At 42.2% G+C, this 16625-nt stretch overlaps 1 protein-coding gene and 1 pseudogene across 4 annotated transcripts in view; one reads left to right on the top strand and one right to left on the bottom strand.

Annotated features, from left to right (window-relative positions):
• ARHGEF3 (Rho guanine nucleotide exchange factor 3) overlaps positions 1 to 16625 on the bottom strand; it is a gene marked incomplete at both ends in the record, with an annotated part of 233359 nt that overhangs the window by 45129 nt on the left and 171605 nt on the right. Inside the window, one exon of one of the 3 annotated variants that reach the window (XM_084247481.1) lies at positions 16352 to 16564. The exons of the other annotated variants lie outside the window; for them this stretch is intronic. Coding sequence (XP_084103607.1) covers positions 16352 to 16447 — 96 coding nt within the window. Of the gene's footprint in view, positions 1 to 16351; positions 16565 to 16625 lie in introns of those variants that run through there. 3 annotated transcript variants of the gene reach the window in all.
• Positions 6393 to 6792, top strand: LOC311180341 (cytochrome c oxidase subunit NDUFA4-like; annotated as a pseudogene). The gene has a single exon. The product of its transcript is annotated as a cytochrome c oxidase subunit NDUFA4-like (transcript).

Here is a 16625-nt window from a genome sequence, read left to right as displayed (position 1 = left end):
AAACGCTGTTTCTGGTGGTTTTTTTTTTTTTTTTTTCCTTTTGGTAGTGGGAAATAAGGAAAGCCCAGATAAATAAATATATAGAATATTCTGAGTTACTTCAGTCTATGGTCAAGCTGCAAATAGGGTGTTGGATTGCTGTGTTGAGGACCCAACAGTTTCTCCAGTCTTATGGCTGAAAATGCTGACCAGCAAATAATGGGAACTTCAGGAGATGGTCTGGGCAAATCCACAAATGAAGCCATGAAATCTCAGGGGTATAAAACAGAGCACATTAGGTTGAAGAGATATTTATTTCCTGTATATGGAGTCTATCTTTGCCTAAGCAAGTCAGCACCTCCAGCATCTGATCAAAAGTGGTCAGTGAAGTAGTTGCTTTGAGGGGAGCTTTAGTAAGGGAGAGGCCACATTTGACTGAGTTTAGACAATGCTGGCATGAGCACCTGGAAGTCTGTTATATTCCTGCCCCAAACACAATGTCCAAAAACAAATAAATACATTTAAAAAAACAAGATATAAATAAATCATACTTTATGACAATTTCTGTGGTCATCCCAGCTTCATTTCCTCCAGGCCTCCCCCGCTTTAAGTCCAAATCACATGCTGGCAAAATACTATAGCTCTCTAATGTTTATATAAAATGAAGGAAGGAAGGAAGGAAAAGTGGGTGTGGGGCAAGCAAGACGGATTTCATCCAGTGTACCCTTGAGAAGCAATTAATTTCACTACAGACTCCAAGAGGGCTAATGTTCATGTCCTATTGTTTTGTTTCTGAGGGAAGACCTAGAGCAAGTAATTACCTATATTCTTCTCATTATCTATGAAAGTTTACCCCCACATTGGAAAAGTAGCCTGTCCTACTTGTCTGCCATGGGGAAACTCATTTCTGTTGAATGGTTTATGGGATTGGAAAAAAAAAAAAAAAGAAGCTTGGGAACTAATTCAGTAAACTGGGGGTCTCTCCAAGAGCTAAAGCAGACAGCAGCAGCAGCCTAGGTTACGAACATAATCTCTTAGTGGTGCCAATAAAATAAAACAGAACCACTGTTTCAGACACTGTATTTTTGGCTAAGGTTTCACTCTTCAATTACTTTCAAAGTTATTCGTTTCAGTCAACATTATAAGGCTAAGTCAACATTTGTCCTGGCAGCAAGCCCAAATTTGTTATTTTATTAGTCTGCTACTGGTTAAATTGGCCCAAGATTAAACACCTCTAATAAATAGCCCTAAAATATTGAAGTTTAGTAGAAAACCACATTCGAGTTCTGTTACACAGGATGTTACTATTACTTAACCTTGGGCTGAAGGTGAAATGCACACCCACACTCCAATAAGTTCCTTTTAGCAAACGCCAGCCCATCGCCTGAAACTCATTTTGGTCATGCCCAGACACGGCACTGCAGATCTTTAGAGAAAGAGGAAGCCAAATATTTAGCTCTCTCTGTGGTCCCTGGTTCTTCGTTGGCCTTCTGAATGTCAAGCAAAGCTCTCACTCTGAGCCATATGCTCAGAGTTGAAGCAGTTCAAGAGCGTGACCTGGTGACACAGCCTCTGTAGCCCTCACAGGAAAGGCCGCCTTGGGCCCAGAAGACACTGTCTTATGATTAGATTCAGGCTAAGCATTTTGGGCAAGATTGCCATATAAATGATAGGCCTACCACATCACATCCATTCTCAGGTCTGGGCAATGAGGCCAAGGCTGCGTATCCTCCACTGAAGGACGCCAACAAGGTACAGGAAGTGGCAGTGATGACCAAATCCAGATGCAGTCAGAGGGCCCTGAGGAAGGCCTCCAAGACTCTAGGGTTTCGCAGTCAATTATTTCCTGCTGACTTCTTGGAAACCCTTGGGTGGAATGTAAGTTCTGCATTTGTTTATCTCTGTCAATGGGATTCCCTGGCTTCTCCTTGGGCTGGTCTGGAGGGGACGGGGTAGAATGCTACCAGATTTACCCCTGCCTTATGGTTCAGAAATCGGTCTGTAGAGACCCCGAGGGTACTTTAAGAAGTTCTGCTGAGGCATTCCAAAGGAATGAGCTGAAAGCCTCTGCAGCAAGTGACAAAGTTTTTATTGCTCCAGCCCAAAAAGAATGTGTCCTCTCTGCAAAGGATCTAAAGATAAAATATAAGCCAACCTTTCAGGCCAGAGAAAAATACCCTATGAACCCAAGGTACTATGGTCATTAGGAGCTGTGGCTAATGATGTAACCTTTACTGCCTTGGCCTCCTCTCCTGTAAAGGGAGGACTCTCCTACCCCCTCGCAGGGTTGTTGGGAGTAGGATCACCTGCATAATGTGCTTGGTACAAGTCTGCTCCAGAGGACACCCCCAGTAGTTATGATATAATTGCCTTTATCTCTGCTGTCCAGGGAGAGGCATGGTGTTTCACCCAGCCTGTTCTCCTGCCCATTCCATTCTTTGAAGCACTGGATTTTGCCCTGGGTCTCCCAGAGACAAAGCTGGAGGTTCAGGTCACCTGCTACAATCTCACCAATGATGGGATCTGGCCAGAGGCCTTGGGCTGCTGCATATTTTGATTTCACATTCCTGCCTTCTCTCTCCCCACCTCCCATCCCTGCTGATTTATCATCTGTTTAGTCAAACTCTGGCTGAATAGAGCAAAACTGGGAGTGATTTGGCAGAATCCAAGGCTCTGTCAGAGAGGAAAATGTCAGTTAAATCTCAAGATAAGATGTGAGGGGGGAAGGGAACTCAAGTAGGTGGATCTCATGATCTTCATGAAAACCCTATTTGCTAAGTCATGGGCTAGAAGACCCAGTCTCCAAACTCACCAGATCCCAGTAACAGCTTAGATTAGGCAATGGTAGCAGCTCTGGGCATTCAACCCATGTCAGATGTGCAAGGTGGAATTTTTCCCCAAAGTAACCAGTAACTTTTGGCTTCCATAAGGACCACACAGAAACGCTGTCTTCTCTCTCATCCACCTGTCATGCTTTAAAGTTCAGCATTATCTGAGCTTTCCAGAAGAGGGAAAAGCAGTACAGAGATGAAAAAATTGTGCAGATTTTAATCTCAGTGTTCTAGAGGAAGGACAGACTGTTCCAGAATCTAGGATGATCAAACACATCTCAGGCAAGCAAAGCTGCCAGACAGTCTGCTGTCTGACTGAAGTTGACACTAGGACCAAGGCATCCTACATTCAGATGCTGGGTAAAACCTACATGGACATGTAACTGAAGGCATGGGGTCTGCAGGAGAACACAGACCCCCTTCTCTTGCTGTCCATTGGGGTTTTGGCAAGAACAATGATTTTAAGCAGACAAGTCTTGCAGAGATGTGACTCTGTTGGGAATTATAAAATACATTTGCCATGCTCTCCTGGTACCCCCCAGCAGCCCCTCCTTGCACAACTTATCCCTTCAAATCATCTGGTCCATCTGCACTTCCACACCATGTGCCTCATCTTGGAACTGGGGGACACAGCACTTGGGTATTTTAGAACAAACTGCTCTGAGAACAGAATACACTGAGATCTGATTATCCAAAATGGAAAGTGCAACCAGTTATGCAGCCACAGGCATGGACTATATGGAGAATACAATAAATCTAAATCTGGGGGAAAATATAAATCTAAAACTTTCTTGAGTTCAGCTTCAGCTGACATCTAGCCAATCAGCGATGGTTTGTAGGAAAATAAGGCATAAAACATGCTATTCAGGAGACTGTGATTTGGATTGTCATGGCCTTTCTGTTGCCCACACACACACCCCAAACTGAGCCGATAAAAAAACCTCAAAATGTTACTCCTTGGGTGTGTGTGTGTGTGTGTGTGTGTGTGTGTGTGTGTGTGTTTACATAAGAACACAAGACTGACCTTACTCGAGATAGTTTTTATTCTGTAGCACATTAATTAAAAACTGCCCAATGCAAATGGATTTTTCCAAAGGCTCATAACAAAACTGGTTCTTGTTGCTGCACACTTGCACCCTTGGAACACAGTGATTATGTGTGACTTTTAACTCTTAACAATTAATTTGCAACCAGATGTATCATTATCTACAGTCTATTAAAAATTCAGAACCCTGTGAATTTGGAAAAGAATGGATCACAAGACAAAGCAGCCTAGCCTTGGAGACCAAGTTCTACTCCCCACACCACTTTCATTTCAATTACAAAGATACAAGGGGGAAAATGAATAGACAATGGCAGCTGACTTAAAATAAAATAAACACAAACCTGTGATTTGGCTGTTTGATATTATTTTAAAAATGTTGGTTTAGTCATTGGATATTCAGTGGTAAGGAGTGCCAATAAAAGTTTCCAGAAAAGACAAAGGGCAGTTTTGTGGTAAAAGAAAAATTATTTATTCCTGAGGTAAACTACTCCTGTGGCAAAAGGGGCCATCGTCCCCAGAGTTTTCCAGCATGGCCATATAAAGAGGGGGGAGTTCCTTTGGAAGACTACTGAGGGTCCAACCTGGCAAAGCAATTTTCCTGGAAAACATTCCCCAAGCACCCCCATGGGGCCATGCACTCCCTTCTGCCCAACCATTTAGGATTGAGGGCCTGGGCCACACCTCTATTTAAAAAGCAGGGCTGTGCAAAGGGGTGGCAGAGTGCCCGATCCTACAAATCTTCCTGAATTTCTGTTAAATAAATGACATGCTGCCAGATCCTCTACCTACTCACAAATCTAACAATTTTCTAGAAACAGAGAAATGGTCCTACATCTGACCCAGGTGTGATCTCTTGTGACTCTGTCAAGAAGGAAAGCACTAGGTGGACAATGAGAGTCTCCTGGGTGAGGAGGAAAAGTCACGGAGTGACCCTCAGCCAAGTACTGTTGCACATACACTCTCTCTCTCTCTCTCTCTCTCTCTCTCTCTCTCTCTCTGTCTCTCTCCTTACAGCAAACCCATCATCAAATTCAAATCTGTTTAAAAGCTCTCCGAACCACTCCCCCACTAGCTTCCCAGGATACACAACTTCCTTTTATAACACAATAGCAATAATACTGAGGATGACTCTGTGCCAGGCCCAAGTGCTTTCTGTGCAGGATTTCCTTGTTTTCTCTTAAGTTAGTACTGCTAATAGGCCCATTTCACAAAGCAGGCAACTAAGGCCCAGAGGGGTGGAGAACCTTGCCTGAGATCACACAGCAAGTTTATCAGTGAGGGAGCAAAGATTGAGCCCAAGCCCAAGGCCTACTCAGCAAGGTTCTCAAGCACAGCACTGCTCTTTTCCTAAACCAGGTGGGAGGGAGTCAAAGACTGAAAAGGAAGGGTAAAGGCAACTGAGACAGGGAGTGGAAAAGTGGAAAAGTAAAAGCAGTTCATTCAAGTCCCATCACTGTGAACTACCCTTCCTTCTTGGCTCCTCCCCAAGCATCTTAGTTTGGCCCCAGAAGAGGAGGGCACTGCTGGGGACTGGAATGTTAGTGTCCAGCACTAGAGGACTCATTGGATAACCACCTCCCAAAACTGCCCCCCTCAAATTCCCCAATGAGTTTGCTTGCTTCTCCAGCCTCCTGCTGCTGAGAGACACTGCCAGTACATTAGGGTTGTGAATGACTTGGTCAAACTCAAGGAAAAGTTTCTTGAGGATAGAAAGCCTGCCTTTTTTTCTTTTTAAACCCCAGAAAAATTGATAAGTCTGGTCTCAAATATTTAATAACTGAGCATTGGGAGTTATTTTGACTTGTCCAACTCTTCAACTTGTATCCATGCTATGGACTTCCCCCACATTTTTAACATGGGCTCTATGTATAATTAAAATGTCCTGCTAATGAATGCAGAGGGCAAGAACAACTCCCAAAGCAGCCTAGTCCTCCTCAACTGCTTGGCCTGGAGTCTGAGGTCAGAGCTTGGTTAAAATTCCCAGATGATGATGCACATTAGGTGGGTGTCAGCCTTGGGAACGGCTGCATGCTCCACGCCTCCCAGGACAAAGGTGCCTGTCCCCAGGGCTCACCCACCACTCCATTTGAAAGTTATTATGGGATCATTAGAAAACCTGCACTGGGTTTTTTCATCCTACCTGGGAGAAATGTGTATGTATTACAGCTTGCCAGTGTACTTTGAATATCTTTTGTTTTTAAACAATAATGTCCAGTGCCAACTCAGATTCTTGGGAAACTGGGTGGATGTTTCCTAAAAGGAAAGAGTGACCTCCCAGGGAACCCCTTGATGGGAATGGCTGCAGATTCTAGTCAACAGATGGACATGAAAAATAATGCTGCTATCACAGTGATCTATTGAGCACTTGTTCCCTGAAAGGCCCCTGCATGCCCATTTCATTGTAACAATTCCTCTGGAAATTCTCATTTTACAGATGTGGAAACTGAGGCTTTAAAAATAAGTCAACCAGAGACTTAATCCCAGGTCTTATGGATTTGTTCTCCTCTCCTTCTTGTCCTAGGGCCTCTCCCACAAGCATGCTCCACCAGATCCTCAGCCAGGCTACACAGCACCCCTGCTTGATCCCCCTGTGTGTGTGTGTATTGGAGCCGGAGGGGCTGGGGCAGTGCTGTGTGTTATGCATCTGGCTTTGTTCAATCCAGATGTCAGTAGGGACAGAAAATATAACCCTGAGCCCTGGAACAGATGGGGTCCCGATGATCAATACAAGTTCTGCTCGGTGAATGTAGATGACAGCAGACTGAAGAAAGAAGGTCCAGGCTTCTAGATGAGATATTTCACTCTAAAGCTGCTTAAAATTAAAGTCTTCTAGAAGCCATATGCACAGTTTTCCTCTTAACCAGGAAATCTTTCCCCTCTAAGCGTACAATTTCATGTTGATGTATTGTGTTTATACTGATTAATAAATATATGAAACTTGGGAGAAAACAAAAGAATAAGTCACCTGTCCAGGGTTTCTTGATCGAATTTGATTTCAGCCAGTCTGACCCCCTAATCCAAGTTCCTAGCTTCATATCCTATGGCTACCCCATAAGTAAAATGTAATCTGGCACAATCCTTCCCTCAGGGTGAAGGGGAAAAGGATGGGTAAAATTTCAGCAGGAACTTTGGAACTTTTCTTTGAAGCTCTGAAAATAAGATTTTTATTTTTAGAAGAGAAATCCAGATTTTATTTTCTAAGAATTGGCTAACATCTAATCCAGAATAATTTTCCATGATACATTACAGCCAATTTTCATCTATTTAAAAATCCTGATGTCTGTAATCTGAGTCCTATGCTCAATGCCCAGATTTCAAGTTTAGTCTGGAAGTGGCTGTGCCCAAACTTGGGAACTTTCTGCTGCAGAGTTTAATCCTAGAAGAGCCCTCAGAATACACTGTTGCCAAGTTCTCAGTGCTATTGTAACTTTTTTTTTTTTTTGCCAAATCACCTGTGTTATTAGGAACTTAATGTTTTCGTATTCAATTTTTTTACTTAAATAAGCTTACACAAATAAACATCATTATCTTAATGGAAAATCACTATCTCTGTCACAAAAATTTAAAAATTGAATAAACCCTATTGTTAAATTCTTGTTAGATACTCTTGCTTGCCTGAAGCACCTATGCCGGAGACCTGTGATTTGTTAAAAGGGAAATTAGCAAGGATAGAGGTCCTAAAAAGTTGGGCCTACTTTTGCCCTGTCCCCCAGCTTGTGGGCAAACTCTTATAAGAAGTTGCTTAGAAATAAATGCTGCTAAAAACATTAGGATGAGCATTTAAGAGGCCTTCTAAGCAACCTCCTATTCCTTGATGTTGAGTCAGAACAAATCTCACTCTCTTAGACTCTTAAAAGCCAGTGCACAAATCATTCAGAGACTAACAAGAGAAAATAAAGGGACTTTCTCTGTTCTCTCCTTCCAAGTTCTGATATGTCACCATCAAACAGCTGAGCCAAAAGGAGGTGACTCTTCGCCATGTGTCTGTGGCTGACACTTAAAGCACCATCAATGTTTTCTTCTTTTAACATTCTGTTTCCTTTTTCATAGCAGTTTTACACCTCTCTTGCAAGACCACACCCAGAAGCACTCAAGGCAATCACTAATGGGCTAGGAGGATAGCTGACGGAAGAGTATGAAAATGAAACAAGACTGTCCAAACCTAATAGGATATTTTATGAAACTGCCCACTCCCCCCCACCCCACGAAAAATAGTCTTCATCAGTGACCTTTAATTATCTTCCCAGCGTTTGCCTGGAGTTTTTCTTGACATGCCTTGTATTATGAAATGTTAGCATTTCGATAAAGATAACACACTTGAGAAGGGAACTTGCACTGGCCTTGTGTCAGGGCCAGGATGCACACAGAGGGAAGCCTGATCTTTTCCCCCTCGACCAGTAGTCCAGCTCCATCTTTCTACCCACTAACTGGTTCCCTTTTTCTTTCTGTGGGTCCTCCCTCCAGGAAGAATTCAGACTTCCTAAACTGACAACTGCTGGCATCTTCAAGGTCCTGACATAAGCTCTCAGTTTCATTTAACCAGGTTGCATTTTCTAATGGAATCTACAGAAACCATAATCTTGGGAAATGCTCTATTCCTCCTTACCACTTCATTATCACCTCTTCTGTAAACATGGGATCTAGATAGCTCAGAAAGACATCATTAAGGGATGTCATCTCCATGGAGAGAGCTTGTGTCCACCTATTTTCTATGTGTTTTCATTTATTCTACTAACGATCCGAGATCAAATATAGAGGCCTTGCAGTTGGATCTGTGGAGGAGTAGGTGAAGGTAAGGCCCATATACCCACTTGCCACCAGGTGAAGTTACTGTGTGCTTAGTTCAATGGTATTCACTTTTAACACCCCCACAATAGCTTAAAACAGACATCACTTAAGAACATGACTGGCTTTTGACACACTGGTGTGTCAAGAGGTCAAGGCTGGGAAGAAGGACTGACCTGTTAACCTTGTCTCCCAACCTTTCTGATTCTGTTTCCTCAATTGATAAAGAGGACAGTGCAGCTCCCTCAGCTGTGCAAGGTTCAAAGGAGATAATGCATGTGAAATAACTGACTGCTATTTGGATACTGGGTAAACTTGCCATGAATTTAGCGAGCACAGTGGAAAAGGGAGAGGGTACGCTGGCGGAAACATCCTTTCCCGCCACTTCTCTACATCTCACTTACACACATATGTATCTAAATTGGGTACATCATGCATGTAATTATGCTTAACTTTTTCCTCTATATTTTTCCCAGGAACACAAGGCATTTAACCCCTGCACCACCAGGGAGGCCCAGCATCCTCATCTTTAAAATGAGGATAAGGCCTCTCCGGTGGCACAGCAGGTTGAGCGCTGCGCTGTGAAGCCGTCCGCAGCCTCTGCAGTGTGGGTTCAATTCCCTGCCAGCCAGAGAGAAACCAACATGGTGCGGCAGACCTCTCCTGCTGCTCCCCTCAGCAGTGTCTTCGGTCCGTCTGCCTGTTCTGCTCCCTGCTCTGTCTCTGGTGAATTCTCTCACCCTCCCGCGCTTCTGACCTGTACCCTAGTTCTTGTATAAATAAATCTTTAAAAATAAATTTAAAAAATGAGGATAATCACACCCAGAAGAGTGAGAGTATAAAGGGGCTTTGAAACCTACAAAATTCACAAACATAAAACCTAAGGAGTTATTGCCAATATTATCATTATGAACAACTTTGGACACATTTTTCCTCCAAGAGCTATAATCGTGGGTCCAAAGATAGGAACCTTTCTATCTTTCAATATGCACTGACAAGTCACCTCATTTTACATAGAAGTGCCTTATTTCCCTGGGTTTTATCATGTTTTAAAATATTTATGATGTCAATTAGGTATGAAATAGCACCTCATTATTTACTTTTTTTCTTTTCTACACTACCTATCAGGTGAACATTTTAGATAATGTTTGCTTTCATAGTTCCTTGTGCATAAACTATATATCATTGTCATTTTGCACATTTGTTAATGGATATGGATTTTTACATCTATATCAATTATTTATATGACAAAATATTAATCTTCAGTCTGTTTTATTTTTAAAATCTTTTTTCAATCATTAGTCTGCTTCTCTTGTCGAAGGCAGCATGTTAAACATGAAAGAAGTCTTGTGTGTTGATACAGCACCAAGCTGTGTCTTTGGGCTAATCAGTAGTCAAGATTTCCAGGCACAGTGACAACAAGCAAGGAAGAAAAAGAAACTGGGTAGAATATCACATTTGGAAAAGATAGAGGAACCAGGAACATCTGCACAGGAAAAGACAAGTACCCGGGAGAAGCATGTGGAGAAGGAGTAAATGGGGAGAAATAGAGCAGTTTTCATTTTTTTTAATTTTTTGAGCATTTTTATTTTATTTTATATATTTTTTACATCATTTTTCATTTCTGCACAATGTATGCATTTTCATCTTGGTCATAGTCCCCATACAATTCCCACCCCCCTGTTTTGATCCTACTCCCTTCTCCCCCCTTGTAGGGACCAGGAAAAAGACTAATTATACTAAAGTAAGAATCAAAATCAATAAGCAACTATAAACCGGTTTTCATATATTTAAGGAGATAACACCTGAGAAAGCATTACTGTACAATATTTAACCCCAGAGAGCAAAGCTACAATTCAGAAAGGATTTTTTTCTTGCTTCATACTGAACAATGCCCGAAGGTACAGACCTACATGGTAGTGAGCTCTTTGTCCCTGGAGGTATTTAAGCAGCTATCTAAAGGATCCAGCAGCCTGGAGAACCGGACTGTCTGTGTTCCACAGGCCCTTCTCACTCTGAGGTTCTCTAATGCAATGACCTTAGAGGTTAGTTTTGTTTGTTTCATAAATCCCCAGGAAAAAAGACTATTTTGCTACTCCTTTCCTCCTCATGGTAGGAGTCAGAAAGGATAAGTTCAGTGAACTTACCATTAAGATTTCTGGTTCAGTTCCAGATAACTGACATTTACCAATAATCAGGGCTGCCTTCTCACAAAAGGACACAATGGCCCAAAAACAGAAGGTCCAGGCACAAATGTTTGCAAACTTGGAGGTTCAGAAATCTTTTTTGATTAATTTGTGACATAGCGTTTCCTAAGCTAAAAAGCGGTGTCAATTCATAAAATATAGAAGGCATTAGAAACCACTGGCTTTCATTCAAGGTAGTCCATGAGCCAACATAAGAATAAACGGCAATGGAATCACAGTAATTCCTCATTTTTGTATGTGACCTGGACCTGTTATCAGCACTGACAAATTATGAAAGGCAACCACATGCATACATTGCAAATGAAGTAGCCCTTCCAGGTACATATCCACCATTAATAACAATTACATGTGCCATAGCTTTGCAAAATTAGGATATGATCAGTAATTTATTTTCATTCAGTTGTTATGAAAATGTGGCACTGGTCCAGAATTTTACAGGCAATTGCAGAATGTCTTGAGAAAATGACACAATTTGCAAGTATCCAGATGGCAGTCAGGGCCTTCCAGTTACTGGTTTACGTGGAAGCCTGGTGGTAAATATAGATAAGCAAAATGACTAATTGCAGAACTAAGAGTGTCACCTCCAACAGCTGAGCATGCGGAATTCTGCCAAAGAGCAGTTTTTTGCTCTTGAGAAACACGCAACGGAAGTTACCAAAGCCTAGTTGGAGGCTTGCAAACCCCACTCCTGTGGGTCATGGCTATTCTTGAATTGGGCTGCCAGAAGCATTGACTAATGGTGGGATCTACCACCTAGTCACTCAGGAAAAAAAAAAAAAAAAAAAAGGGCCTCTGACCATGAGGCAATTTGCTCTGGGAGACAGGTTCATCCTTCATGTGTTATGTGGTGATGAGAGCAGTGATTAAGTCATTTAGTGGCAATGTGATGTGGTTGGGAATGTACAGATTGCAGGGTCAGGCTGGGGTGTGAGTCTTGCTCCTCTCCCAAGCAGCTCAGCTACCTTAGAGAGGCCAATATCCAGCAATCAGGCTCAGTTCCTTTTTTTGCCACACACATTCATACACACACACACACACACACACACACACACACACACAAGAGGCAATGAAAGCAGTTACAGTAAGGCTTCTAATATACTGCTATGCATAAAACAGCATTCAGGAAACTAGGATAGTGATGATGTTTCTTAAAATTATTTGTGATGCAGAGGTTTTGATGATATTTATTGAGGACTTACTATATGCCAAGCACTGTGCTAAGCACTGTGCATGAATCATTTTGTGGACCCTCACTATAATCTTAGGAGGTATAACTATCCTCATTCACATTTTACCACTGAGGAAACTGCAACTTGGACAGACACAGTAGCTTGTACAGATGACTCTTCTAGCCGGCGATGGAAATCTTACTGAGACCCACAGTCTTAGTCCAGAGTTGATGCCCTGAGCAGCCTCAAGAGTATCAAGTCAACATAAGTTCACTTAATAAACCCATTCCTAGTTAACTGCATCCTGGAGGCCCAAGATAATATTTCATTTAAACAAGGAATCATGGCTAGATGACAATAATCAGATCCTACCAGTAAGTGAAGACTTTTACCTAGGTAACTCCATGTGGCTCCCACCCAGTAAGATCTAAGGTCACATGATTCATGGAGTCTGTTTATTTAGTCATCTGAAGAAATCCCAGAAATCTAATGGCACAGTTTCTTGGAACTATTTGCATGCTCCATGCAGCTGGTTGTCTATGTTGTCAGTTCTATACTGTGTGATACAGATTCAAAGAAATGCATGAATTACTGGAAATCAGTTGACCCCTTTAGCTCTCCAGTTGGTATGCAAGGGCTACAGCCCCAGGTGCACGCAATTTTCAAATCCATGTGTGGACTTACCAAGGCATAAATCACAAGAGGGCATAGGGTTCACCTTGTCCTCTAGAGCTCAAGTTTGAAATGTAGCCCCTCAGTTACTCACCCCACACACCTCTTGCCTACACCTCAGCTCTTGTATGCATAAATAAATCTTTAAAATATATATTATATATTTAAAAGAAAATATTTTCAAGCATTTAAAGGTGCTATGTTTTGTATCCCTCCCTACCCCGTCCCTGCTTTGTCTTCACAGAGGTAAACACACTCAGATGCCATGAAGTACACCGGTATTAAAAGCTGGACTAAATCCATCAGGAAACCTGACAATGGATTTTGGCTCAGCTACTGATTTTCTTCAAGGCTTTCTGCAAGTCACCTCCCCTGTCTTTATTCATAGCGTGGGAGGATATATGCTTTATACTAACCTTACAACACGGTTTGGGTCTGAAGTGAGACACTAGATACTTATTTAGAAAAGGAATAGAACTACATTTCTAGGCAAGTGTCATTCCAAGGGCCACACGAGGTTACTGGCTGAGTCAAAATCAGAAGATACACTTTTGAGAGACAAACGCAATGACCACTACCTAAATCTAGCCTAAAATGACCAACATCTGTCCATCAAATTGTCAGATATATTCTTGGAAAGAAAGTAACGGAAAAACCTCTTTATAATTTCATTAAAAATCAAATAGACCCCAAAATCTTAAAAACACCTCACCAGGTTCCAGCATCCTTAGTCAACATTTTCACTCACTTAAACTCTCTTTCAAAAAGCAAACTTCACCATGGGGTAAACAGTGAATTTTTAACTTACAATCAGTGTAATTCTTCATTAGAGTGAATAGCTTTCATTTCAGTGACTTGATCAGGGTTCAGAGAACCTAACATGCCTAAAAGGACCAGTCCCTCCTGGCATAGAAAGTAAGCCTGATAAATAAGACAACTGAGATAAATTAAGCAAAGCTGCCATTAATGATCAAAAGAAATCAGCTTAATGATGCTCATGTGATACCATTTTTCTTCGTGAAAGTTTAGAGACATGGACTAAGACAGACTAAGCTCTTTAGATTTCAAGGTTAATGATCAGAGACAGAAGGATCTGTTTATGGGTATTAAAATTAAACATTTGGAAGCCAACTTCTACACCCATGTCATTAGCAATACCAAATTAAGTAGCAGTACTCTGTTAATATCATAATCCATATAGAATATTTTTAATGTTTAAATATTTTTTTATTTCACTGGATACCATCATTGAAATAAAAAAATTAAAAAGCATTTAAATCTTGAGTAAAAATGTTTTATTTGCTTTTAAGAGAATGTTTACTGTTGCACATTTTTACTCAGTTGTACAGTGTCAAATATGTAACAATGCAACTCCCTTCCCCACAAGCCTTTTCCTAAGTGGCCTTCCCCAGTTCACTTGCTGCAACAATAAAAACACTTGTTGTCCATGCATCCTGCTTATAACAAATTCCAAGGGAACAGCCTTTGTAAGTCTAAAGGGCACAGGTGCTTTGTTGCAACTACTTTTGAAGGTCAAAAAGGACTTCGTCTAAGCCATTTTTAAAAAATTATAACCACATTCATTCAGCAAAGAAACTAATCTATCTTTAAAAAATTACTTTTGTGGGAATTAACAATTAATGCCTAGTTTATAAGCAAATATATAATGTTTTTCAATAGGTAAACTAACACGGCCTGTTTTGTAAGCACTTACAAATACTGATGACACCTGCTGGTGGAAAATATATTATTGGAGAAGTGAGACCTAGAAGGGTTATCTTTTGCGCTAATAATGAAACTAGAAAACTACCTAATTTCATTAAGGTTTCTTTTTCTAATTTTCCTATTGCCATCATCAGAAAGTGATATGCCAGATCAATGAAGCTAGGAGAGGTACTAACTGGACTCTGCCTCAAGGAATAATGTTAGATATATTCCCACTGTTTCAAATGTGTATACACTAATCCTCAGTGGTGATACCTTAAAAATATTTACCAAGGACTTCCGAAAAATATCCCTCCCCATCTTACTCACACACCATAACTTCCCATGAAAGGAAAATAAGGCATATTTTACAATTTGAATCCAGCTACCAAGTGAAGGAAATTAATCATTTATGTTTATGAAATACAGATAGAGCTATATAGTCTAAGAAAAGGTTAAGCAGATGAGTTCTACCTAAGTCTTTAGCCAAACTACTCAAAAACATAGGACTAAGTGGCAGCAAGAAGGGACTAAAGTCAGAGCTACTCTTACTTCTCTTTGACTCACTTCAATTTATTAAACTTGATTAAGCTTTGCTTCTTTCCAAAGGAGTTTGAAGGGGTTCTAGTTTCACTGCTCTTACATTCATCAAATTATGAAGCACCCATTGAAAAATCATTGTTACTATTCTTAGCCTCAACAACCTGAATTCTATGCAGGTGCTGTCTTGTCAAAACTTAAATAAGAGTCCAAACATCACTAGAGCCATCATACATTTACAGTTGCTGGGAACAAAAACAGTTTATGAAAACATACAACTGAGCTGGGATGTAAGGGCAGGGATAAGAAGTTCATGTGTGGTTGGCTTACAGAAAGCTGATTAAAACTGGAGAGTGGTCTCTTGTCAGCTTGGGGCAGCTCTTGTTAGAAGCAACGAGTCTTTGGTGCTGTCCTCCCAAACATGGCTAATTCAGTAAGCCAAGTGCACACAGATGAGCAGACTAAAGGGTGGCGGGTTGGTGGAACCCCCAAGAATGCTTCAACAAGGCTGGATACACACCTGCCAGAAAGCCCAGACACACACATGCTGTGTGGCAATGATACGGGTTCCACTATAGCTCGGCCACAGCAAACTGTGGTCTGATGAAAGCAATAGAGTTCCCTTAAACCCTCAGAGAGAAAGAGGGACACTTTCTCCTCCAGCAAAACCTAATCTTTAAGGCCCATGAGCTCTTGGCCAGAGATACAACACAAAGGAGGAAAAGTCAGACTAAACATGGCCAGGAAGACTCCCTCAAGGCACAGAAAACTTCCCAGAAAAAAATGTTTTCAATGTTCCAGGATAGCTTCCCACTGCCAGAAGGACTTTAATTCATTTTCAGGATCCACGTGGGAGATACTCAAATTATTTATTTAGTCGCAGAGCTCCCAGCTGAATGACCCCAACAGCCACATGTGACTAGCAAAGGTGTCATGTCCAGTCTGTGCTGCCAAACAGCTACAAGGCCAAACCTGACAGGTGAGATGTGCTGAGGGGTCACCAAGAATCTCCCTCTACTCCCACACCCAGGCAAGAGGAAAACTACACTTAAAGGGTAGCTCTTTCCTGACATCTAGGTCTGCCCATATAGATAAAGTCCCTCTGCCAGGTCTGGACAGCAGGGGGACAGTCTAAATGCCATTTCGGCGCAAAAGAGGCAGGAGCAAGGAGATAGCTGCTCCCTTGCCTGGAGAAAAAGGGACAGGGACAGTTAGGGCAGACTGTGCTTAATGCACAGAGAAAGGGTGAGAGGGAGGCAGAGAGGTAGAGACAAAGTGAGAGATGCAGACAGGAAGAGACACAAAGAGAGAGAAACACACAGAGACAGAAACAGAGACAGTGACACAGGGAGGGAGGGAGAGTATGGGATGAAGGCAGACAGACCCAGGACCAGGGGGAGGTTCAGGTGAAGGCCCTACCTCGGCCTCCTTGGCCGGACTGCTGGCCGGGGGTACCTCCAGACTGCAGTTCGCCCTCTTGACGGTGAGGTAGAAGGGGTAATCCTTGGCCACCATGGCGGCTGCCGGGCCTGCCCTTTGGGATGTCACCGCTACCCCGAGACGACCACAAAACTCCCAGAAGAAAGGGGCCCCCAGCTCCTCGGTGCTGGGCAGCGACCGGAGACTGACAGCCGGCTCCAGCTTGGTAGGATCCGACTCCTGCGCTCAGACAGCGCGGGGGCGGGGCCGGACC

This window comes from Talpa europaea (assembly GCF_964194135.1).
Source record: "Talpa europaea genome assembly, chromosome: 11".
Classification (NCBI taxonomy): Eukaryota; Metazoa; Chordata; class Mammalia; order Eulipotyphla; family Talpidae; genus Talpa; species Talpa europaea.
This window is presented reverse-complemented; position numbering and strand designations above follow the sequence as displayed.